This window comes from Aythya fuligula, chromosome 3 (assembly GCF_009819795.1).
Source record: "Aythya fuligula isolate bAytFul2 chromosome 3, bAytFul2.pri, whole genome shotgun sequence".
In the NCBI taxonomy this organism is placed as follows: domain Eukaryota; kingdom Metazoa; phylum Chordata; class Aves; order Anseriformes; family Anatidae; genus Aythya; species Aythya fuligula.
The window spans coordinates 57,829,705-57,856,017 of record NC_045561.1 but is presented as its reverse complement, the minus strand read 5'-3'; the positions used below and the strand labels follow the sequence as shown (position 1 = coordinate 57,856,017).

The 26,313-nt window shown below is 37.1% G+C and overlaps 1 protein-coding gene across 1 annotated transcript in view; it reads right to left on the bottom strand.

Moving 5' to 3' along the window:
- BCKDHB (branched chain keto acid dehydrogenase E1 subunit beta) overlaps window positions 1-26,313 on the bottom strand; it is a 122,718-nt gene that overhangs the window by 77,605 nt on the left and 18,800 nt on the right. Inside the window, exons 4-8 of the mRNA XM_032185236.1 lie at window positions 24,411-24,544; window positions 23,586-23,741; window positions 19,135-19,243; window positions 10,999-11,096; window positions 7,287-7,397 (exon numbers count right to left, since the gene is read on the bottom strand). Of these exons, the coding sequence (XP_032041127.1) occupies window positions 7,287-7,397; window positions 10,999-11,096; window positions 19,135-19,243; window positions 23,586-23,741; window positions 24,411-24,544 (608 nt within the window). The remainder of the gene's footprint in view (window positions 1-7,286; window positions 7,398-10,998; window positions 11,097-19,134; window positions 19,244-23,585; window positions 23,742-24,410; window positions 24,545-26,313) is intronic.

Genomic DNA, 26,313 nt, shown 5'->3' with positions numbered 1-26,313 from the left:
ACCCATATTTTCCTGAAAAAAAAAAAGTCATATCCAAGTTACACAAGCTCACACTAACCCACAGGCCTTTAAAACTGCAATTCAGTTTATAGTGCCTTCATTACTAAATCATAAAGGAACGATTTGCAGCATTTCTTTGCATTACAGGAGGAACAGTTCAGAAACAAGATGACTAATTAGGTAATAAATGCAAATCTTCATCAATATGCATGGAAAATATTTGCCTTCTAAATAATACATAAGAAAAAAAAGTCCATTTGCAAATTTTCACTTGCAAATGTGAAATCTACTGAACAATTTGATTGTAATTAATTTAAAGTGTAAATAGCACCCTTGATTCAATATAGGATGAATAAAATAGAATAACACGTACAGTCCTTTAGGAGTACTTAATCCTGAGCTACATTTCCCACTTCCAATAACACTGGCTTTTCAATACAAAATAATAATACAGCCACCAAATTTTACCCCCCAGTGTGACCAGAGAATCACTGGGAGGTGTGCTATTGGCTTTTTAATCAGTACCACACCATCCAACAGTTCAGAGACAGGAAAATCCACACCATCTAATCTCTCCAAACCTTCAAAGCAAATCTGTTAAGCATAATGACGGAGAAGAAAAAAATCATCTGAAAGTATAATTTCTGGAAGGAAGAAAAGCATCTTTAAACAGTTTTGTGGGTTAAAATGAAACAATTTTTAATATATATTAGATACACAACTCATATTTCAGTTTCTGGAACAGCACCCTTCATGACAGATTGCTATGCCAATAAGAATGCAGCTGATCAGTCAAGTACTAGATCATTACCAATCTGTACAGTAATCAACATCTTTGCTGTGGCTGCACTAAACGTGTTAGTCTGCAGACACCTGCACCAGCTGGTGAGTCAGCAGAGCATGGTCAAGGCAGAGGTTTGGTTATCTATCTCTTATATTGAGAAGCACGTTAGTTTCATGTGTTTTCATTTCCAGTTGAATGGGAGAGATCACTCCTGATCCCAGCTCCTGTGTACATGAACTAAGACATCAGAATAAGATGCTGATGTTAGAACAAGCACAGGAAATGCATCCTTCTCTCTCTCAAAAAAGTAACCCACTCAAAGGAGAAGTAACTGTTCTCTTTCAATCATAACCACTGTATCACTCATATACCAGCCTTGGAAATAAAGCAAGACCCTCAGTCAGAAATCAATGAAGATTTTCAGAATACACCGGAATCTTACCAAATTTTTCACTGAACCTTGAAATTACATAGTGTTTTGAGAATGTATGTATAGACAAGGGGATCGGTAATTTAAAAGACAGCTTTCACTGTAACATTTCCTAAATAAGCAGCAAAGGCTGCACATACACTTTAAAGAAGCCTGTTTACATTTGCAAGAGCTCAGAGAATCTTACAAGCATGCTTAAAATCTGCTAACACTGAACTCACAGCCCTGAGTTTGCCCTGAGGACAAATGCATGTGAGCTACTCAGCTCTTCACCTAGAGATGGTGATAAAGGCACAAGTTCCAGAGGGGCAAGACCTGGATTCAATGCCTTGTCAGTTCCCAATCTACCATCTCTCTGAGGTGTGACCATGTTAATAAACTTAATGTTAATAAAGCAGGGAGATCAGCTTGCTCATATTCTCATGATGTTATTCCCCTAAATTGCACAGAATTAGCACACAGTCAGAGAAAACAAGAGGGAATGTGACCATTCCTGTAAGGAGGGCACCATAAAAAAGAAAAGGTCCTGGGTTCTTGTCTTCATCTTCAGGATATTGTGTTTTATTAAAAGCCTCTACAGTGCAAAGACACCAAAATTTATCTGGTAGACTCAACTAGTGACACTTTCACCATGATGTGAATCTCATGAGAAGCTAAATCCATGTTTATGGGATCATGACATCCACACTAGCTCTAACTTAATCATAAAACCAGAAATTAAAAGCAATATATTTAAAAACATTTCTTGTCATCTCCAAAAGAAAATAAAATGTCAGTATCTTCAAAAAAGATTCTCCGGGAAAAAAAAAAAAAAAAAAAAAAAAAAAAAAAAAAAAACACTTCATGAAATTCAGAAAAATATCACTTCAGAAATTAGTTTTCTAAGCACATGAATACCTAGATATGAAGTTCAGAAGAGATCTTACATCAACCTTTCATAGCATTGAACGTATCAAACAAAATATCCACAGAAATCATCATTTCAACTGTTTGAATTTTGTACAAAATGACAATTCTTGATTAAATATAGACAATTAAGGAATATACTAGATTTTATGCAGTTTGATTTTTCTTTTTTACCTGTTTGAACTCCTGTGTAAAGCAACAGAGTTGAGTAACTCAAGAGATTAGAATTATTTCCTGCTTCTCTTTTTTAGTTTTCAACATGTAAATCAATTACTCCTCTTGATCCAGAGTAAGTATGCCATTCTTTGAGAATGCTAGGGAATCTTGGAACAGGCTTGATAAATTTTCAGGGGCAAGGAACTCCATCCTTTTCCTACAAGAAGCACCTCACATTTCACAAGAAGCTTTCCCAAGTTAAACAGCAATGAAGCCTACATAAAGAAATTGACTCTATATGCATATATACATAGACACACACTCACACAGATTCTTTGTTTCTGTTCTAGCAAAGAGATGTCTGATAATTTTTAACAGGGCAACTCCCTGATTCCTTTGTCACCCAGCTAAACAATGATAGTGGGATCTATATCACTTGACTTTACACTACACTCACCAATCAGGGCTCCCTTGATTTTTTATTTTTTTTTTTAATTTTTTTTTAACCCAAGACATTTCTGGAGACCACTATTTCAACCCACAAACAGGCTGAAGAAACAGCTGAGATGAATGAGCCTCAGGAGATATCCATCTCTAGAATAACTCATGAGATAGTGTCACTAGCTCAAACTTTAATACCCTTATCTCCTCCTTGTGCAGATGACAAATGTTAACCTATTTCAAAGCTGAACATAATATCAGAATCTTGAAAAATTCTTCACAAATTCTTATGTTTCACCATATTTATTATCCACATTTATTTTATTTACGTCTCACTCAGAGCCATACGGTCATAAACACGCTGACAGGAGCAGTACAAAGTCAAAGCAGCTGCTTAACTTGGCTAAAAAGAGGCCTCTGGTGGCAGTAGCTAAGTATAACTTCTCAAAGTTTTATGGAATATGTATTTTGATGACAACTTCATATATCTAAAAGTATCTATAGAAAGCAGACTAGGCAGTTATATTTGCAGTGAAAATTGACAAATTACTGCTCATCTCCCAAGCAGTAACTATGTCAAGTCCATTCATCTTCATGCCTATACCACCCTTCTCAAATCAGTCTTAATGTTGCATATATTTTCAGTTATGTAAAGTAGTTCATTTTTAAACAGCAACGTTGCAAATTTCAGTGTTACAGTTATCTCAATACTGCAGATAGTAAAAATTAGTAAATTAAGGTTCAGGCCTGCTTATTCCCTGAGATCAACCATGAAGGCACCTGGATTTTCTTTAAAAAAAATTACACAGATAAGTAAAATTCAGTGAAATATTTCCTTATAAAAATGTAATATTTCTTGGGTAAGTATAAGAATAAAATAAACCTGCAGATTAAAACATATCAGATAGGCAAATGTATACAACTTGATAAAATTCAGTTCCTTTATTACAGCTTAATGACTTTAACCCACAGGCAACACTAGTCCTTTAAAGTCCGTGCCAAACTTCTGGCATATGATTAGGAACAAGAAGATAGCCTACAAGAAGTCAGATAAGGCTTCCTGCCTTCTATAAAGAGCCAACAGACAGAAGAATCATGATAATGTAAAGAACTGGAACGGAAATGTTAAGGTCAGTATGAACGAAATGTGAGTGGAAGTGTATGTGCGCAGGAATTGAAAGCAGCAGCAGAACTAAAAACAGCCTGTACTGAGAACAAAGGACACCACTCCCAGCAGTCAAACAGAGGGATGTGTGAGTAAAACACAAAGTTCTTCCTGCTCTCTGATAAGACCACGGCACAGACCACTCATCGATGGAAGACCCTGCATCCCAGCACCAGTAGAACAGCAGAAAGACTGCAGCTTGTATCACATACACCACACCCTTATCTCCTTCTCCTGTCAGATGCAAAGGAAAGATATAACAAACACATGTAATGTAATGAAAAACATAAAAACTGACTAAGATTACAAAGGCTGACATAAGTAAGACTCTGAGGCAAAGTGCTGCCCTGTCACAACAGATAATTTTCTTATTGGTTGCTCTAAGACCAATCCCATTACCTATTAAAAGCCCACACACAGACCCATGGACAGCCAAGGACTCTCTGGTATGGTCACCTTTTCTATCACACTTTCTTGGTCCCTGATGATGGAAACTCAGGAAGAGAATAAGTGAAGTACAGCAAGTCCTGTTGCTGAAACCGATTCTGAAAGCCACTGCCATTTTCACCAACTTCATCAAGAAGTTCCTCTTGGTTCCTCTTGGCCTGCGGTTACAGCAAGAAGCTACAACTATCATTTCCACCTTTCTACTTATGTTAGAGATTATATAATCATAGAACCATTAAGGCTGGAAAAGACCTCCAAGATCATCTGGTCTAACCACCCACCTGCCACCAGTATCACCCACCAAAACATGTTCTTAAGCAGCACATACAACCTTTCCCTAAACACCCCGAGAGACGGTGACTGCACCACCTCCCTGGGCAACCCGTTCCAATGCCTGACTGCTCTTTCTGAGAAGAAATGTCACCTCATTTCCAACCTGAACCTCCATGGGCACAACTTGATGCCATTCCCTCTAGTCCTATCACTAGTTACCTGCAAGAAGAGGCCGACCCCCAGCTCCCCACACCTTCCTTTTAGGTAGCTGTAGAGAGCAATGAGGTCTCCCCTGAGCCTCCTCTTCTCCAGACTAAACAACCCCTCAACAGTACCCTCAGCCATTCCTCATAGGACTTGTGCTCCAGACCCTTCACCAGCTTCATAGCCCTTCTCTGGACACCCTCCAGGGCCTCGATGTCCTTCTTGTAATGAGGGGTCCAAAACTGAACACCATACTCAAGGTGTGGCCTCACCAGAGCAGAGTACAGGGGGACCACCTCCCTTGTCCTGCTGGCCACACTATTCCTGATACAAGCCAGGATGCTGTTGGCCTACCTGGCCACCTGGGTACACTGTTGGCTCATGTTCAGGTGAGCATCGACCAGCATCCACTGATCATTTTCCTCTACACAGCTTTCGAGCCACTCTCCCCCAAGCCTGTAGCACTGCATGGGGTTGTTGTGGCCAAAGTGCAGGTCCTGGCACTTAGCCATGTTGAACCTCATCCCGTTGGCCTCTGCCCATCGACCCAACCTGTCCAGGTCCCTCTGCAGGGCCTTTGTACCTTCCAGCAGACCGACACTTCCCCCCAGCTTGGTGTTATCTGCACACTTAGTGAGGGTGCACTCAATACCCTCATCCAAGTCATCAATAAAGATATTAAAGAGGATGGGCCCCAACACCGACCCCTGGGGAACACCACTGGTGAACGGTCACCAGCTGGATTTCACTCCTTTCACCACCACTCGATGGTCCCAGCCATCCACCCTGTTTTTAACACAGCAAAGAGTGTGCCTGTACAAGCCATGGGCTGCCAGCTTCTCCAGGAGAATCCTGGGGAAGACTGTGTCAAAGGCATTGTTGAAGTCTAGGTAGACTACGTCAACAGCCTTTCTCTCATCAACTAGGTGGGTCACCCATTAGGAGGAGGTGAGGTTGGTCAAACAGGACTTGTCTTTCATGAACCCAGGCTGACTGGGCGTGATCCCGCACATGCTGTGTGACTGCTCTCAAGATGACCTGTTCCACCACCTTTTCTGGCACCAAGGTCAGGCTGACAGGCCTGTAGCTCCCCGGTTCCTCCTTACGACCCTTCTTACAGATGGGCGTCACATTAGCAAGTCTCCAGTCATCTGAGACATCTCTGGATGACCATGACCGCTGACAGATGATGGAAAGTGACCCAGCAATCACATCTGCCAACTCCCTCCCTGCACCCTTGGGTAGATCCCATCTGGCCTCATGGTGGGGCAGCAGGTCTCTAACCATTTCCACCTGAATTGTGGGGGGGTTTCTTCTGCTCCTCATCCAAGACTTCAAGGTAGGGAGGGTGAGTACCCCACAGTGTTGGTCCAACTATTAAAGACTGATATAAATAACGCATTGAGAATCTCAGCATTATCTTTATTCTTAGTAGTCATGTTCACTGCCTCCAGTAAAGGATGGAGATTCTCCTTGGTCCTTCTCTTAATGTTAATATATTTGTAAAAACATTTTTGTCGTCTTTAACCTACCTTAAAAGCTGCTTAGGATACAAGTGTTGCATAGTACCAACTGCAAACTACTGATTATTTCCAGTTCAACAAAACAGACAAGTTCTATAGAAAAAGATAATTTACCATTTCTCCGACCAGACTGGGCAGCCTGCATACATACTGATGTCAAAGCAACACTAAAAACATTTACTATTTGACATTTATTATAATAAATATATGAACTGCATAGCCAATGTTCACTATACTTCTCTAGAAATACTTCTCTTTTAATTCCTAATTAAAAAATAATAATAATAATAGATCTAAAGCAACAGGTCTATCTGTTCCATCTTTTTATTTGTACCACAATTGCTTTCAAAGATGTTCAGGATAGAAAACATGCTCAAAATCTTCAGAGGATATCTATTTTTAAAGTTCATATTTGCAAAATATTGTACAAATACAGCTCCGCATTTCCTGTGCACAGCTGCATTTCTTTCCTCGTTGCATTTCAATGCAGATCCAATCCAATGAAACAGACTTAACTGTTCTTTCAGAGAGATACTTTGTCTTCATTGCATGACAGCTCTAATCTTTAAAGAAGGGGGAAAAAAATACCTAAAATTTTGATTAATTTTAGTTGTCCAGAAGTGCTTATAAAGGATTTAGGAGAAATAATTGAAATAGTGCAAAAAAATTACCAGTTGCTGCCAAAGTTCATATTGATTCATTTCTTTATATTGATGGCTACAGCTCAACGCATTTCATTCTTTACAGATAGAAAGTACATCCAAGTAACATGATGTACATCGGAAACAAACAATGAAAACACTTTAACTGCAGATCAAACTTACATAAATCAACACAAAAATTTAGATCATTAAAAAAAAAAAAATTAAAATACAATGTCATAATTATTTGCATTTCAATTGTTGTTACCAGGAGGTTTTTGTTTTGTTTCAATATTAACACTCATCGATTTCTTACCTTGCAAACGGTCTCTGTATCCCAGGGTAAGATAGTCCTCAGATCAATTACTTCACAGGACACGCCAAGCTTTTCTTGAGCCATTGCTGCCACTTCTTTGATCACATGTACCTGAAAAAGCAACCTGTTATCACCAAGCTAACATTTAAGTTCTTTTTAAGATGTTCTAAATTAACACATACGGAATATACACAGTGATTTAACATATTACCTGCGTGTTTACCAGAAGACTTTTTATTTAGTAGTAAAGTAAGTATTTATTACTCAGTTCAATATACTAACTTACTACTTATTTGCAGTAGTTTAGCACTACTTTAAAAAAAAAAACTTCAATGAAGGATCACTGAAAACAAAACTGTTACTTTCTAGAGAAGTATTTCAGTTAGCAGTATTGGATCTTACTATTTTATAGTTATAGTCTGATTGGGTTTTAGAATAAGCTTTTCTGAGAACAACAACTACAAAATCCAAATATAAGAATGATGTATTTTAACACAGAGCAATCACATGAAATCCTGCAAAATGCATTACATACAAAAATAGTCCTAGTAACTGCATTTACTACAATCTACTGAAAATGCAATAGATTACCAAACGACCATCTCCTTTCAAAAGCATTATCTTATGAACAGTTAGGAAAGATAGCAAATACCACATAAATACCTAGTCCTGACCCCCTACAGACAAAGCGTACTGGCACTAATATAACCATATGACCACTCACTGGTCTTCCAATGCAATTTAATACCAACATTCCAAACATTGCATTATCTAATTATTATAATTAACATTTTAATACAACAGAAAAGGATTCCCTTCTAGCAGAAGGTTTGCACTGAATTAGAATACACATCATTCACTATCCACCAGCCAAGGGGTCTATTTAGCAGCACATGTATGAGCTTCTTAAAATAGATGTAAAACAGCCCATGTCTATTAGAACCTTCTCATAAAGTATGTTATAACATGAACAAAAAAGCAAGCAATACTGCATGCGTTCAAAATTGTTGTATAATATGATGTTATACAACTTTCTTTTTAAAAAGCAAAATGAGTTGTAAGCATTGAAACAAGCACTAGTGAGCAAATGCTCCAACTCTAAACATCAGCATAGACCCTTATAACAGCTCAGATTATTCTCCAGAAATATCTAATTGAGAAGTATTTTCTCGTAAGAGGCTAAAACAGTTTCCTGATATGACATTATCAATAGATTCTGATATTGTCCTTATTGTCAGAGGGTTGGGACACTTCCTAACACAGGTTTGGACTGAGGCAGCTGAGCTCCCTCAAGCAACCGCTAGGCCCAGTTCAGTGGTGAGAGTCCAAGGACCATCCCTGACGAGCAGTTTGGATGAGGTCACCTTGGTCGGAAGGCAACAGCATTTAACAATATGGACATGGTGAGATGGTGTCAGCTGCCTGGGGATCAAAGGGCAGCATTACATTTCACATGGAATAAAAATCTACTGTAAAACAAGCTGATTAAGGATTTAAACATGAATCTACATGAAACAAATATGAACACCAAAGGACTATTTGGGGCACTTAGGGACATGGTTTAGTGGGTAGTATTGGTGGTTGGGGGATGGCTGGACCTGATGATCTTGGAGGTCTTTTCCAACTTTAATGATGCTATGATTTTAAAGATAAATCACAGTACAAGTATTATAACAGTAAAAAGAATTAGCTTGCATTGCTTTGGTTTAGACTTGTAATACATCAGTTGCTGTACAAGGTTTGAGGTTTTTCAACCTGACCCATGGGAAGGATGTTTTTGCCGTTTCTACGATACATAAACGAAAATGTTTATCTAGTTCACAGGGGATAAGGATTAGTTAATGACCGTAAAACACTGGGCACAACTGGAGAGGAACTAAAAGCCTTTACTGCCCTCCATTAGTACCGCTCAGGAAAGCAAGCATAAGGTAACCCCGCCAGAGCAGCAGCTGCCAAGCAACTACTTAGCATGCAAGAATCATATAAGTAACCACTGTGTGCATGCAATCACTCTCTGCTTATTGAAAATGAACTCTGGATTTGTTGGACCTACTGCATATGCGGTAATCAAGTTCCAAGTTTATGCACAGAGCCTACAAACACTCTCAGCACAAACTTACTGAATATATTTGATCTGCAGAAGTCTGACATGTCCAAAACATGCTGGATTTTATGTTTATGGGATAAGCATCTGTATAGAGGTATGCTCAACAGTTGTGTAAACCAGCACAGTACGCACCTTCCATGTGATGTATGTACATGCTCATACGTCTGCCCAACAACTCCTGAATAGAGGCGGAGCACTAAGTAGCTGCATTATTTGGCCACAGACATGGTTTGGTCAGATCCTAAATTTGGATTAGGGCTGCACATCTGTCCTACAACTATTCACATCAAAAGAACTGCCTGTCCTTAGTACTTGGCTTATATTTTGCAAGCTCCAAAGCACATTGTATTTGAAAGTACGTCATTCTGAGCCTTCTCCATTCTACTGGGTAAACTCAGGACATTAATATCTATACATAGCTTTCAAGCCATTACTTAAGTGACCTTCAAAGTGTGACATCTTTATGGTTATTTATCATTACAGTTTTGGGGACTATGACAAACACTAAGATTTCATCCAAATGGAGCATGAAGTATCTAGGAAAAATGAGCATGTACTTTCAAAAAAAGAGCAAGGATAAAAGTAGAAACCAGTTTCTGCTAGAGAAATAAACACAAGTAAAGATATTGAAGGAGTCTATAATTTACTACCAGTGCAAATTATCAAAGATTAGTAGGAATAACCACAGATATAAAGGAGTTTCTCTGTCCTCTGACTACTTGATCCATCACAGAAAATCAATGAAGATTACAGATTTCAAAGAAAGAGCAAAAATCAAAAAGACAACCCCACAGATTAACACTATGGTGATATATAGTGTTATAACACTCTCTCCTCTAACAGCTTCCCAGACATAAATAAGCTAGGAAAATAGCCATTTTCTAAATTACAGGTTAAAGGCAATAAAAAGATTTTTTTGGTAATTCCAATGTTGACTAAAATTTCTTTTATACAATTCTTGAACAAGAATGTGTATTTTGTTGTTTTGTTGTTTTTGTTTTTGTTTTGTCTTTTCTTTTCTCTCTTTTTTAAACTTTTTTTCAGTATTTGCACATCTTAATTGGAGCAGGGGAGGTGAACCATATTCTTGAGCAGCTTGAAAACAAACTGTCAAAAATCAAAACTACCCCATTAGTATTAAAAATTTGAAATTATCTAAATTTTCAGATTTTCTTTTTAACTGTCTGCATGAAGGCAACCCCAGACTGATTGCACTACTTTTTAAATCTTGCAGTAAAAATCCATGCTTTTCTTCCAGCATACTACTTTCAACTGTCCTTTCCTTTCCTCAGTCATATCCCACTGCCACACTCTTAAACATGTAACTTGCATAACTGTAGATAAATTATTAACCTGCAGTAGAGGAGGTAACTTTTCCATATTTCCAGAGTCACCTTCAACCAAAAATGGGTAAAAACTCACTCATTAAAAAGCAGGTTTCATGTAAGTAGAAACAAAGGGAATCATTTATTCAAGCATATAGCAATGGAAGATGCACATAGTTTATTGTCTGGCACTTGAGTCCAATACAACACTGTTTAAACAGCTCCTAACCCTTAACCTAACCTTTGGTGGATGACAAATAACTTAAAGAACCTTACTGACCTGAGTGCCCCAAGCAACCATTGTCACATCACTGCCCTGCTGCAGCACCTCAGCTTGAGACAGTGGAATGTTGTAGGGCTCCACAGGAACTTGTTCCACTGAATAAATAAAAGCAAAGGGAAAAAAATAAGCATTAGATTCCTTTATTATTCAGTATTATGCCATAGAAATATGCACTATTTTTTTTTTTAAATAGCAATACAATTTAAAACAGTAAACCAAAATCACCTTATTATCCCTTATTTCAAATGTTTAGCTGTAATTAAAAATATTTTTATTTATACTGTACACTGAAAGCATTCAGTGCAATGTTTCATTTCTCTTGTGAAGTATACCAAAAAGATACACATACACTACTGTAGTAATAAATCCTGCTGTTTCCCAAGTAAAAGATATTAGCATCAGATTTGGAGATGGAAACTGCTATCATTGATTAAAATCCCAAGCACAGACTGCAGTTGATGCAGTGAAACAAGCATCAGAGCCTTGAAATCATACTTTAATACTCAGACAGGAAAAAAAAATTGTCAGTGCTCTCCTGATATTTACCAAGAATAATGCTCCACAGTTTCATGCTAAAGTGGTAGGAAAAACAATTTTCAGAACCTACACAAAGACTGCCACCAGGAACTTGTGATTATAGCAGTTTTAACTCAAATATAGTTTGGAAAAAAAAAAATGTTATTAGTTGACAAAAATGTATCACAATTAGAGTAACTAGAAAAAAAACTAGGCATCATGCTTTTCCTGACCACTACTGAAGGTGGTTCCACTCAACTTAAGATCCATTTAATAGTTGTCAGATGGAAATAACTTAGGTCAGTTTTTAGTATTTAGAATCAATGATGACCTAATTTGCTTCTTGAAGTTATGATAAAGAATCCTACTGAGTGACTCCAGCAGGAAAAATTAAGCATCTTGTATTTTCCCTAATTGGTACAGCAGATCCAATACAAGTAAAATGACTTCAGATCTTTCCTGGCTTACATATTAGGACATAAGTTTGTAATAAATCAAGTGGTGAGTAGTTTTCTAAATTACAATTACAGCATTTAGTATTTTTTCTGCAGAGATGGCAAACAAGCACTACAAATATTACAGAATCACAGGATGGTTGAGGTAGGAAGCAAGTTCTGGTGTTCACTTAGGCCAAGCTCACAGCAAGGTCATCGAGAACCAGTTGCTCAGAGCCATGGACAGTCAGGTTTTCAGCATTTCCATGGTTAGAAGACTCCACAACCTCTCTTGGCAACCTGTTCCTATGTTTACACTGAGTAAAACAGGTTTTTTTCTTATGTTTACATTAGATATATCTCACTTTACCTGAACAGGCAGAGAGCAAGGCATAGATATTAATTAAACCATTATTACTAATACAGAATAGGAACCTTCTTCCATGTAATTCGTAATGTTTCCATTCAGACCGAGGAAAGAAAAAAAAATATCAAATTGTTGTGTTCTTTAACAGCACAAAAATCACACGTATTTGCTGACAATTATTCTGAACGTATTAAATGATCTGTGCCTTCCTAGAACAATTCCTTTGAATAACAAATGGGGAAAAGAATCCGTGGTGGGGAAAGACAGAAAGGAAAGGCACAGCCAGCCCTTGCTCACTGCACATCACTGGTCGACAGCAAAGCAGACAAGGCTGCTCCAGATTTTGCACGGTATAAAAACCCTCAGGCAACAAGAACAGGCAAGATTTTGAAATATAATGAAACCAATTTGCATAACATAACTGTCTTTTCATGGGATTGTCAAGAAACCTGGAGAACAAGAACCCTATAAGATACCACAGGGCCTTCAGGTGGAAACCCAGGCAACTGACATGAATATGAAGTTTGGAAGGGAGTTGGATGCACCGGTGGAAGACCTGGAATGTGCAAGTCATACAAAAAGAGCCTCCTTCTCTGTGTAATAGTTTTATCCATTTAGGTAAAGTCAATGTAACATACAATTACAAAAATCAAACTATTATTATAGCTAAATCATTCTGAAAAAAAAAAAATCCTTTCAATGAACTCAGCTCATGCCTTTACAAACTCCTCCTCCACTAACAGTGAGGAAAAATAGCACTGAAATTTCTGTGCATTTCTTCCCTACTAATTACCAAAACACAGTGATGTCTTATACAAAGCAGCCTACTCATCTATTAGTGAGCATAAAAATATTTTAAATCAATATTTAAAAAGCAGATTTCAAATAAAGCAAATAACAAGTTGTAATCAGAGAAAGAGGGCCATCACTAGTTAATTTTAAGAGGCTGCACCATCTGTTGCTCCTTCTAAAAGAGCAGTCTGACAGCATAAGGAAAACATGTGTTCTCTCATCTTACCTGTCTTGTCTCTATAACAACCACCGATGCAAGTCATATTATTTCTACACCACCAATGTCATATATAGTACAATTAATGGAAACTGAAAAGGTCAAAAAACATCAGAGTAGGTTCTCCACAAGATGTCTAAACCTGATAATGTCAAGGTGACTCATCTTCTCCTTTGGTTCATAATGATTATGTGCTCTTGACACTGCACAGGTTGTTAACTACTTTTTATAAATCAAAGCCTCCTTTTTCTTTTTTTAATTCAGGTATTTTCTTTGCATCTCTGACATTTAGGGGGACGTCACCATGGCACTTCCAGTAACATTATAATCTCGTAAGTTAACCAGCAACAGAATTCTCTCGGTGTGTGTACTTTTGTACTTAACTCTGGACTTTTTCTCAGAAAGGCTTGCATCTCCTTGCCGCTTTCTAATTTTATACAAGGCACATGAATATACGCAAAAGCTTCTGATGACTGCTGTAATGATAGGTGGAAGGACACCCTTTAAGGTGCACCTTTCCAATGCAAAAGGACACAGCTTCTTCCACTTTTCTTGTTCTAAGTGCAAACGTCCACAGACATAAATCTGGCCAACGAAGGATAAGGGAGGCAGCCACAGGAACCAACGCTGCCCAGCCATTTACTGATAAGGCTATGGGGAACGGGGCAATGTTTATTTCTGTAAGTGTATCTGATGGAGGACCCTGTCCAATAGCAAGATACGAAAATGGAGGAAGCCATAAGCAAAATATACAGAGACGCAAATATTAACAGATCAGAAACCAAGGTGGTCAGCCACACCAACTCATGGGCTACCAAGAAACTACAAACACACTGGGAGCTTGAAAGCCTGAAGGCGCAGGACATTGGAGCAGGGTGGGTGGAACCCTGCCAGACGGGGAGGGAATGTGCAAGGGAAGGGGACTGGGGAAGAACAAGGGGGGACTAAACAGAAAGGAATGTGACAGGAGCCAGATACATGTAAAACCGAGCACCAGTCTGTCCTATCTTGTTAAAGCCTTTCTTAAACATCTCTGTAACCTCACTCTCCGCCCAGCATGGGGTGGGTGCTGCAAGGATTCAGCACCAGGCCCAGAGAGACGAGGGTGAGCAGGCAAGATGCTGGGCCAGGGACAGGAGCCAGACAGGAGCTGCAGGTGCCCCTGCTCCACAGGGTCAGCTACTGGAGCAAGTGGGGGTCTTGGCCCCAGCCACTGGTGTGTCCCCCCAAAATCAGGTACTGGCAGGGGGACAGCAGCAAGGGAGCAAGCGAGGTGCTCAGTGCCAGGAGTGGCAGTAACAGGTATTTTACAGGGCCCAGAGCGAATAAAACAAACCTGCAAGTATACAGAAGTTCCTAAGTAAGCATTCACAAAAGAGCTTCTGAGATTTTCTTAGAAGGATTTTCAATTTCAGACCTAAGGTTGCTTAAACTTAGGACCAACATTTAGTCCTCAGCTGCTGGTACTGCTGCTTCTCAGATGCTTGGAACACTAAGATGAAGTGCACGTACTTGGCCATAACACGTGCTTTTCTTGGACTATCCATGGTTAGAGCCTTTAGACTCAGTTACTGCTTTATGTTGTTTTTCATACATTTGTTATACAAACACACACACACATATGCACACATAGAAAATGTGTCTTTGTGTGTGTATATATATTTAGGAACTTATTCAGAGTAGTCACACGGTGCTAATGCAGCACATGTAATGCATCAGCTGTATTTCATTCAAACAAAACTACAGTTCTCATCTGTAACTTCTTATACTCACTATTAACAGCAACCAAAGTTTAAGATGTTAGCTTTAACTCCATCCTGCTCCTTCCTCTTTGTGTTACTAGAGCTCTTGGATATCAGAAGTGTAAGTTAACATGTCACTTTTCAAATGCACTGGAAAATGTTTTCAAGGTGTTCTTACAAAGTTTTTCTTCACATTGAAAATTGCCTTTTCCCCTTGGTTCATTACAGTTGCAATGTGGTGACCCTACTGCAACACTGCTTTGGCATCTACCTTTCTCCCATGGCTGATTAAGTTGAAGACTTCAGGCCTATTCTTGTATCTCCTGTGGGCAAAGCCATGTTTGGATGAAAAATACTCATATAGAAATGAATGGTTATTTTGTAAACATGATTAGTTTTACCTCATGTCTGAATAAGCCCACAAAATATCTGAACAAAAAAATCCATGTTCATTTAGGAAGACATCCAGTTAAGTCCATTATTCCAAAAAATATTTTGAAGTGTCTTTGATAATATTCATTCACAACGCCCATGTGATACTCACAGTGAAATATTTCGTGCTACAACTCTGCTTTACCTTGGAGATGAGACATATGTTTCATAACACCTAAAGAGTATTTATTTTTGTAGAACATCTTTACTGTTATAAAAATATGCACTTGAACATCGAGGAAAACGAACAAACAAACAAACAACTTTGTTATCCACAACCCCCAAACCATACATTATAAGTGGACCTGAAAATACAGTTTGACAGCAATTGGTGGGCGGCTGTTATAAATCACTGGATCAAGTATGCATCAAATGCAACATCACAAGCTTGATTCTGCACAAGAACTTCTGTAAGACGCCAAATGACATGGCACACTGCTCAGAAAGCAACTTCATTTTACACATCCTAAGCTAGATATGTATTCATATCTTCCAGCACTAGTATCCAACAGCAAATTTCAACAACAGCAACAGCATTTTATGTTATTATATGTTTCAGCAACATATTTTGCTTTGTTGATTTATTTTTAAACAAATCATTAGTAACTTCCACAGATGTGAACAAGAGTAGGTACCTTGTGTTTTAAAGACTACCCAACCTTACAGCCTATTTTCAGCTGAAATGTCAAAGATATTAAGCAAAATAACATCTATAGCTATTTAGAGGCCTCATGGGGAGAGAAAAAAATCCATTAGAGTAGCATGATAAAGCTTAAATATCTACATTAATTGTACAGGTAGCAACTACTACTTCACATTATCCCCTGACACCCTATTTCTTTCTAACACAATCCCTACAAACCCAATGTAACATTGGTCATGAAGTCCTCTGCATCAAGTATGTCTACTCACAGGAAGCTAGAAAAAAAATATTTCATTATTCAATATCTTAACCATCATTATGGAAATAAAATCTGTATATCCACAGATATACAGTCTCTAGTTACTGAAACAATCAAGTCTCAGTCTTGAGCGGGACATATTATACTATTTATACCCTGTCTTTCTGCTGAAAGTATACTAACAAAGTGGAAGTTTAAGTAAAGTCAGTAATTTCAAAAAAAAAAAAATAATAAAAATAAAAAAATAAAGCAGCAGAGCACATCTTATATATTTTTGTCTTCCTTGCTTTGGAATGCTTGTATGTTCCCAACTTGGGAAGACCCAGTATTTTGAGACAATAATGGAAACATGGAGAATTTAGAAAATAATAGAAAAATATAAAATTTTGAGACAATAATAGAAAGAGACAAGAAATACACAGGTAGCTCAAGCTTACTCTGTGAACACATTTCTGAATCTATACCATCTTCTTCTCTAACTAGAAAGAACAACGGTCATATGGAAAAAAAAATATTTCTACTCAAAACACAAGACAGTTGCATTTTTAAAATCCTTCCTTCCACCATTTATCCTGTTCTTGTTTATCAGGCTTGTGTTTTACTGCTGCTGCATCTGGACCAAATAATCAAGAAAAACCCAGGGTCCATTTTGAATTAACCAGGCCACTTCATTTCTGTAGTGAAATTACAAGAAACCCTGACCATGGCCAGCAGCACAGAAAGGAATACTCTAAGAGGTTAATTATCTAGGACAAACTCTGGTTCATGCTGATCAAACCTACAACAACAGCTGAACAACCAGGACAATGAATTGATGATGCCAGAAGGAAAGGTTTGGGAGTAGGAGTAGAAGGGGACAGGAGGAAAGGGACACAACATCAGAACCCTTCCACATAATACAGTAACCCTGATTTATGTTTGTACAAAAACTATCACAAAATTGTCTTAAAGTGAAGAATAGAAGCTAGTCACAATTTTAACTGTCACATGGTGGCACAAAAGTACTATAAATTTCAGTCTAGATCATTAAACTGAAGTTCTTGGAAAGCTTAAGACAAAAATATAGGTAATGTCTCTGAAAAACAGGCCATGAGAATACAGGGGAAAGTCACCACCTTCCAGATATTGCTAAGATCATCTTGCAGCAATGCTGTGGTTGGTTATGGACCAGCATGTAAACCACAATAACCACTAGAAGCACATCTTCATTCAAGATTTCAATCACCTGAGTCATTTATATTCACTAGAAGACCCAGCAACTGTTTTATAGGTCAACCCTTCATACATAAAAACCTCACTATATTCTCAATAGCTGTGATATTTTTGATGCAAGTCATTCATTCCACTACGAAAGCTAATATTTTAACTTTGCAGTCTGTGATTGTGACTTCTAAGTACCAAAACCAAAGAACAACAGGGATGTTTGAAGATTCTTTTTTGTTCGTTTGTTTGTTTAACTGGACTCTAATAGTGGAGTTCATTTTACAAACAACTTCACCTACATGAGGAGTCAGAGGCATTTATTGCTGAATTACTCTAAGCTTTCGAAACACACTGATCTTAATGTGACACACTTCGGGCTCATCATGTCACTCTAAATATAGTTACACTTTTAAAAATACATTGCTAACTGGAATCCAAGGTCTGTTTCGAAAGTGTAAAAGCAAAGCAGCAGTCTCCCCAGCAAATACTGTATTTGCTCCCAAGTTACCCTGTTCTTTTTTGGTGGCTTTAATGCCTATTTTTTAAATGCTTCCCTTCTTTTTCTTTGGTTTTCTTCTTCACAAAGAGGATAAATTTCCTAAAAATTGTATGCAGTAATGGAAAAGTGTTTAACATTTGGACTTTCACCCAACTTCAGTTCACTCAAAGAGTTAATTTATAAATTGTACTGAAAGATTTAAGAATAGTTGATATACAGAACTATATGACATTAGGAACGACAAAAGTAAATGAAGGCTTGGGTTCTATTTCATTAGTTGCTTACACAGACACTGCCTATCTCCACTTGCAAATTATTATTTTTTTTTTCACTCTACACTCTGTTGTCAGTACAGCTTCTCCAGTCCCAAGGAAGTAACAAATGTACCGTTACAATAAACACATGCACTATAATCTTCAAATTGTTCTTATATGTTATGCATAACGATACGTATAGTGAATAAAACTTCATTCAACCAAAAAGATCGCATGACTGAAACAAAGGAAAAAAGTAACGGCAATCACACTTCCTTCCAAATAACATAAGAAGTTAAGGGGCAGATTTTCTAGACTTTTAGAAACAAAGCACTTCAAAGAAGTTCTAACTTTGTAATAATGGTGATGATGTTTAGCTATTTTGGAAAAATAAAAACAAATCTGGCAATTTATTTTAATATCTAGAGTCACGAAAACAAAAGCAGTTTAACTGTTTCCACAACTCAATATGATATGGGATAATACCTTTTAGTTTTATTTCTCCTTTTTTTAAATACAAGAAAGTACAAAGCACTCTACTTCCAAAGTTCACTAAATATAAATCAGACTAAATATTCATCTTTGTATTCACACTTAGAAATCTTAGCTGGTTTTCATATTTCCTCTCAAAACACAACCCCCCAAACACAGCTAAAGGCGAAACAAGTGCAAATCAAGATTTCTGCTACATTATCAATTTAGATGTGACTATGGAAATACATGTGCAAAATATAAGTGTTGCTTTATAGGAAAACACAGCAATATCAATCTTTACCTGCAGCTCTGTAAAGTATTTTAGGTTCAAAGAATATGCATGGATTTTTGTCCTCTATGCATGAAAGCAGTAGTCCTTTGGCCTGAAGAGGACTCCTTGGAATAACAACCTGCAAAAATATTTTTAAAACAGTTTGTTTAAAGTACAAGTCTCCTACAATCTTTCTCAATATTATACTGAATGTCAGAAAAAAAAATGTAATTACTCGCTTTAAGTAAAACTACGCAACTATTGCACAGCTGTTACAAAGTACATTAACATCGGTACTACCTTACTAACACAACACTTCAAGTTTTCACAGAATCACAGAATTGTAGGGGTTGGAAGGGACCTCAAGAGATCATTGGGTCCAACCCCCCGACAAAGCAAGTTACCTAGAGAATTTTATTTCATTTATTAATGAGGCTTGAATAGTTCCCCTCTACACAATGATTTAAATACTAATTTATTCCACTCAAATAAGGTAGAACTAATTATTAACCATAGCATTTTGAGGTTGAAGGAACAGAAGAAAGCCAGATTCAAAAAAAAACTATTATTTTTATAAACTACTGTTTTAATGTGGATGGATGACAAAAAAAGAAAAAAAAAAATCAGTTGAGTGATCCTAAGTTGTTTAGGTAAAGGCTCTTTGGAGCAGGCTGTGAAGGTCTTCAGACTTGGTCCAATAAATTTAAAAAAAATTTTGAAAAGAAAAAAAAAAAAAAAACACTGAAACTACTGTCAAACAAGCAAAACTGTAAGCAAAGACTCTAGATGTAATCTGAATACTTGGAAGGAAAAAATATATTTGTTTTTCCAACAGAAGAGTTAATTATGGATAATCTAAGGAAAAGTTGATTATAATAATGATCAGAAAATCACCAAAATGTCAGTTTAAACGAAAATAAAAGCCAAGAGGGCTTAACTCCCTCAAATCAAAAGGGCCAGCTAAATTACACCTCAGAAATCTCTAAAAGCACGCTCAGGGTCAAGACTACGAGTGAACGTTTTATAACTGTGAAGTATGAAGTGGCAACCTCTGATTGAAAGCATTAGAAAAAAAAAACAGCACACACACACAACATGTAACTACAGTTATGTTAACTTAGCACCTAACAAGGAGTTTGCAAGGCTTTAAGAAACTTTGAGAGTAAGAACATTTAAGGATATAAATATAACATAGAAGAGTCAAAACACAAGCCAGATCAGCTATCACCTCAAATTAAGTTGATAAGTGATTTTTCTAAGCAAGTGAGAAGCAATCAATTTGAACACTCAAAAAAATATTTGACGTGGAAATTGTCAGACTTACAGATGTCTCCAGCACAGCTCCTTCAGGATCATTTTAGGACAGACTTTATTTACTGTATTCATTTGTGAAATTAAGTCAGAGCATGGAAATGAAATCTATTCGAATGCACTGTCACCACCAATACAGAAAATGATGTCAAAAGCACCAGTTCACATAATGATAAGACGCACATCTACGGACTAAATTTTTTGTTATAAATTTAGAACTCCGCAGTAGAAATTCAGAGAAGGATCTGAATGTATTATTTGCTCAAAGGATAACTAGGATACTATGCAGTACAGTCTTAAAAGACAATCTTGTAGTCAAGAAAGTGTTAGTGCTATTGCAAAAATTGCTGCTAGAAAGTCAGTTGGAATACTTCATGACTACATCAACAGTTTTGAAAGAAAATGAATCAAAACAGATGCCAAAAAACCTTCGGAAATTGTTTAACGTCTCTTTGATAGTGTGATTTGTTTAGTCTAAAAAGAAACAATGACTAAAGAGAAAACAATTGCTCTTAGCACATGAAAGAGAAGATGAAGGACAGATAAGTTAAGGCTACAAGTTAAGAAGAAATTTAGGCTGGAACCAAAAAAGAAAGCTTCTAGCTGTGATGGCAAAGATCCTGGTGCAGTCTTCCAATGGAAAAGAAAGTCATTACAATAATTTAAGACAGTTGTATGCATTAAGACATACCTCCTTACAACAGCAGACAAGATAAAATGATCTAACAATGTCCTCCTCACTTCAACAAGCTTGTTGTAAGCACTAATGATTACAGTCCTCTCTTGAACAGCCCAAGACATACAAACCCTCTTTTGCTTAGGAAAACTAAACCTCAAGCTTTCACTTAAGAAAAACAGAGTAGAAAAATCTTCAGTCAGTAATCACCGCTGAGCTTAGTAAGTGGGTAGTTTTGGAAACCATCCTCCCCATAGGTATCTCCTACCCTCCTCAGCTTGTAATACGTGGCCTTGATTTTGACAAAATATGCACAGACACAGGACTTCTGCAAGTACATCTGGACCAAAGTTTCGTTTGCATTGCTGGATTTATACATTAAGGGCTGGATTTTTGTTCATTAAAAAAAAAAAAAATGCCTGAACCTTTGATGCTAAAAGCTTTCACTGAGTAATATTGATATTATACTAGCACATTTATATGAAATAGAGATAGGTTTCAATTTCAGCAAAGAAGCTGTACTCATTTCAAACATTATTAACTGCATTAATGAACAGCTTTACAAAAAAAAATTAAAGGAGCAACATTGTTTTCACAAAGATACAAAATTCAAGAGTCTAGTACACTTCTGTGTGCATCCAAAATTCATATATTGTTCCACCAATTCCACAGAATTTAGTACGCCCTTTAACTGAGATGGCCACAATGTATTTTAGCACATTACCCACGGAACTTCTGCCCTGGGCTCCTTCAGGCTCTTCAACAACTCCGAATTCCCCTCATTCCCTGTGGCTACTTCCCAACCCCACTTCCCATCACTTCTTCTCAGTAGTATTTGCAAAACACACAGCAGCATATTTACATGAATTTACTTCATCCTTGGTATAGCTATACAGTTTATGATGTTGATCTGGAAGGGTATTTTCCTTACATACATTTACACTTAAAGAAGAAAATAAAGAAAAGAAAAAGAAGGAAGATCAAAGATGAGAGAAGAGAATGAAATTATTATTCAGAAGACTAAACACAGTAGTATTAGATTGCACTGAACTTTTAATCAACAGACTACAAAACCTAAGCACTTTGTTCAATATGAAGATTTGAGATCAACCAACAAAGACCACCATATATTAGACACTTTCTAAGATTAAGATACTGATGCCAGGTCTACATTCTTCTTCTATGCCATAATAAACTACTCTAGTTTTTGAACAAGCTCGAGAAACCCTTTGATTCAATTACCTGGAAAGAGACTTTGTAGTTTACTTTTGTCTATATAGGGAAAAATTTTCAAGTTTAGTATACAAACACCTCAAAGAAAAAAGATGTATTCCTTTTCCCAAATATCATGAAAAAAAATGTGAATAACATGCCATAAAGTGTGAATAATACAAGCTCTTATTTAATTAAAGAGAAGCAAGTAGAAATGGCCTCCCTATTAAAAAAAAAAAAAAAAAAAAAAAAAAAGTCATATCTGACATTTTGGAACACAGAAATAATATTAAGGCAAAAGTTTAAACAAAATATAAACAATGAATATGTGTTTCCAGCATACAAATACAAATACTTTGCTTAAGACCTTCACATTAATCAAGCTGTGAGTCATTTCTTAATGGACTGGATGCCAGTTAATCCAAAAGTACAAGTCCATAGACACCGAATTTACTCAGAAAAAAATGAGAACTGGCAAGCAGTACTTGATTAATCAGAGATTAACAGACCCGTCCCCTCTATCTTCACCAGGAAACTTATCTATCAAAATGCTAGAAGAAATCAACATTCAAGATACACCACTTTCTTATGTTGAAAGCTTGCCCCGATTTATCATCCGCAGAGTCATAGAATGGCTGAGGTGGGCAGGGCCCTCTCGAGGCCATCTGCTCCAACCCCTGCTCCAGCAGGACCACCCAGAGCAGGCTGCCCAGGACCAAGTGGCTTTTGAATGTCCCCAAGCAGGGAGACTCTACCACCTCTCTGAGCAACCTAAGCCAGTGCTCAGTCACCCACCCACACAGTGAAGTGTTTCCTGACACTCAGAGGGAACCTCCTGTGTTTCAATTTGCACTAAATATCTCTTGTCCTGTCACTGTCATTCATATGAATCAACTTTATAATGCGCTTCAATGACAGATGCAGAGAGAGGGAAAAAAAAAAAAAAAAAAAAAAAAAGGAAAGCCCTATTTGTTAGTTTTTAATTTCTGTACAATGCTAGACACCAAACAAATGCAGAATATATGCTTTTGGTGCAAAAAGCACACACACAAAATGCTACTTCTGCTGAAGTTTGTTTCTATTATGGTTACAAATTCTTAAACTCTTAATACAGTTTAAGCTTTATAAATAGCAGACTTCTAACAGTACTTAATTAGCATATTCAGATTTTTTGCTGTGTCTTCTTACTTCCATCCTCCTTTGCCTGCCTGCACTCAGACTCATTAGTCTGGTTACTCTGATTCATTCAAAATCAATCTTTGTCAAATGTGAATTACCGTACCTTTATTCCTGGACAATGAGCAAAAAAAGCTTCTGGACTCTGAGAGTGATACAGTGCACCGTGACCCACACAACCCCAGGGGGCTCTGATGGTGAGGCTGCCACAATTAAACAGATCTCCCGAGCGGTAACGGTATTTTGCTGCTTCGTTAACAATCTGGAAAGGAAAACAAAACAAAATCCTTTCCATTTACAAAAGTAGCATCCAATACCCTTAGTTGCATATCATTAAACATCTACAATGCAGGAGATGTAAATACATCATCATCTCCATGCTCCAATTCACAGAACCAAATTAGAAGCAAAAGATTCCTCTAAGTCAGTAGAAAGGCAAACATTTTCCAAGGCAAGCAATCCAGTAATTTAGCGTGTTCAAGCTAAATGCCCAGACCTCAAGGGTAGCCATATAGCCCCATTATTTCCCCATTCCCAGACAGTCCATCAGCCCCATTTAAACTTGTGGTTTATCATGTGATCACGCTGCAATCACACAGAGAAGTGAGAGATGGTGTGGGGAAGACACAGCTGGGGAATTTAAAAGCTGCTTAAGTCAACATGGCTACAAAACCAATAATAAAATCAAAGACAGACATTTGCTTCAAACCACATCTTTAATTTACATTAGTTAATCAGGACTTCAACCTGGCCCTGGTATCTTCCTGTTTATTTAAAGTATGCATAAATATTAGTAATACATCTGTGGATATTTTTGCAAATATATATATATATATATATATTTAAAACAATATAAATGTGAACAGAAGAATAATTTAAACATAAAGCCACAACATTTCATTTTACTTCATTCAAATCTCTAAATACTAACCTGATCAAATGCTGGAAAAATATAATCTGCAAACTGAATTTCTGCGATGGCCGTAGCACCTGCAACAGCAACTCCAATACCAAATCCAACAATTCCTTGCTCACACAAGGGCGTATTGAAAACTCTATCTTTACCTATAAAACAAGAACAATTTCTTTAATACACTGGTTCTAAGTGGAAAACCTAGCCCCAGAAATACTCAAGTTATAAACAAATCCTCTTCAATTAAGCACATGGCTCTTTAGATGGGCTTTTTAAGTGTAGCAATCATAACATCCATTACAGATAAGAATACTTTAATTTGTAACTGCTCAGAGGAAGACAGGGAGAAACAAAAGGCAAGATAAAAACAGTTTAAGTAATTTACAATATTCTTATTAGCACTTCAAGGAAAATAATTTGTTCTGATGTAGATACAGATAAATGTGCATAGCCATGTTTATACAGGAGGTATAAAAAATACTTACAAGCATTAAGAAAGCTTACAGTACAGAAGTGTTCCGTCAAATGTTTGTTTTTTAATCCAGGCAGTCAAAATGATCTGTCCATACTCAAATGTACATGGCTGTACAAAGGCATTTATCGAGAGTATACTCCCAACAATCCCCACAAGCAGAGCCCAGTCTAACCACCCTTTGGAAGATAAGACCACATTTCCTAAATAATTTGGTTCATCTCCAAGGCAAGAGGAAAAAAAAAAAAAAAAAAAGGCTGTTTCTGCTGTTGAAGGCATAAGACAAAACCAATATTCTGTTTTGTATCCACCCTGTAGAGTGCAAAAAGTCATTTTAACTCTGATGTATTTCTGTGCTATGCCAGTTTCAGATTCCAAATATGCATCAACTAATGGGTAAATATGAAATTGTTCATTTCATTAAATTAAAAACAAGGAGGAGGAGAGACGAAACACCATTAAAATTTCTTCTATGAGACATATGTAAAAGTATTTGCTAGAAGTACCATACTCTCTCAGATGACCAACAAGAGAACCTAGTGATGCTATTAGATTTTCCTTTTAGAGCACTGGGAGATGGACAGCAGGTTTCCACAAGAGCGCATTGTGCATGAATATGCCAAGACTTCAAACTGGATGGAAAAAAAATTGAGCAAGGAGAACATCAGTGGCTATGGAGTAAATTAAACAGTAGCTTGCTAACCACTAAACAAGTAACTAATAAAAGAAAGATTAATGAATTAATAGTTAGGAAATATTATTACTCTGAAAACTCCTAGTTTCAATAGTTGTAACTTAATAAACTGGAGAAAGGGAAGCTAACAGGAGGGTTCGGAAACGGATGATAGAAGCAGAACCACTACCCACAGCTGTATTTATGATACAGGAAGGCATGTTTAACAAATCTTTCATATATGTGTTTTTCATCTTCACACATCACCCAGCATAGCACTGTCACTGCTCATGCATTGTCCGTGTGCTCTACATGGTGAGTTTCATACTTCAAGTGTTACTTTGCTTTGGTGTTTGACAGATGAGGAATTAGTTTTTGGCTCTCCCTCTGCATTTCTCTCTCTCTCACCCCAACAGGAACATTAAAAGGTAATTAAGGTAAGTTTTTGTTGTTGTTGTTGTTGTTTTTAAATGCCATCCAATGATATTAGAACATTGGCAGTGTCAGTGAGGCTATGCAAGTCATCATCACATGTACAAAGGGCTATCACAATTTCAGGACACTCCACAATTTTCTAAACAAGACAGAAGAAACTTTGAAGCACCTTAAAAATTGTCTTTTTTGAGGGAAGTGCTTTTTCTGAAATTAGTGATTTTGAACTTCCATGACTTTGACTTATTTCTTACAAATCTGTGTTTGAAACAGATCCCTGTGATCTTTTAAGGACACATGTACTGCTTCTTGTTTATAAAATTAATTTCCTAGAAGTTTTCTAG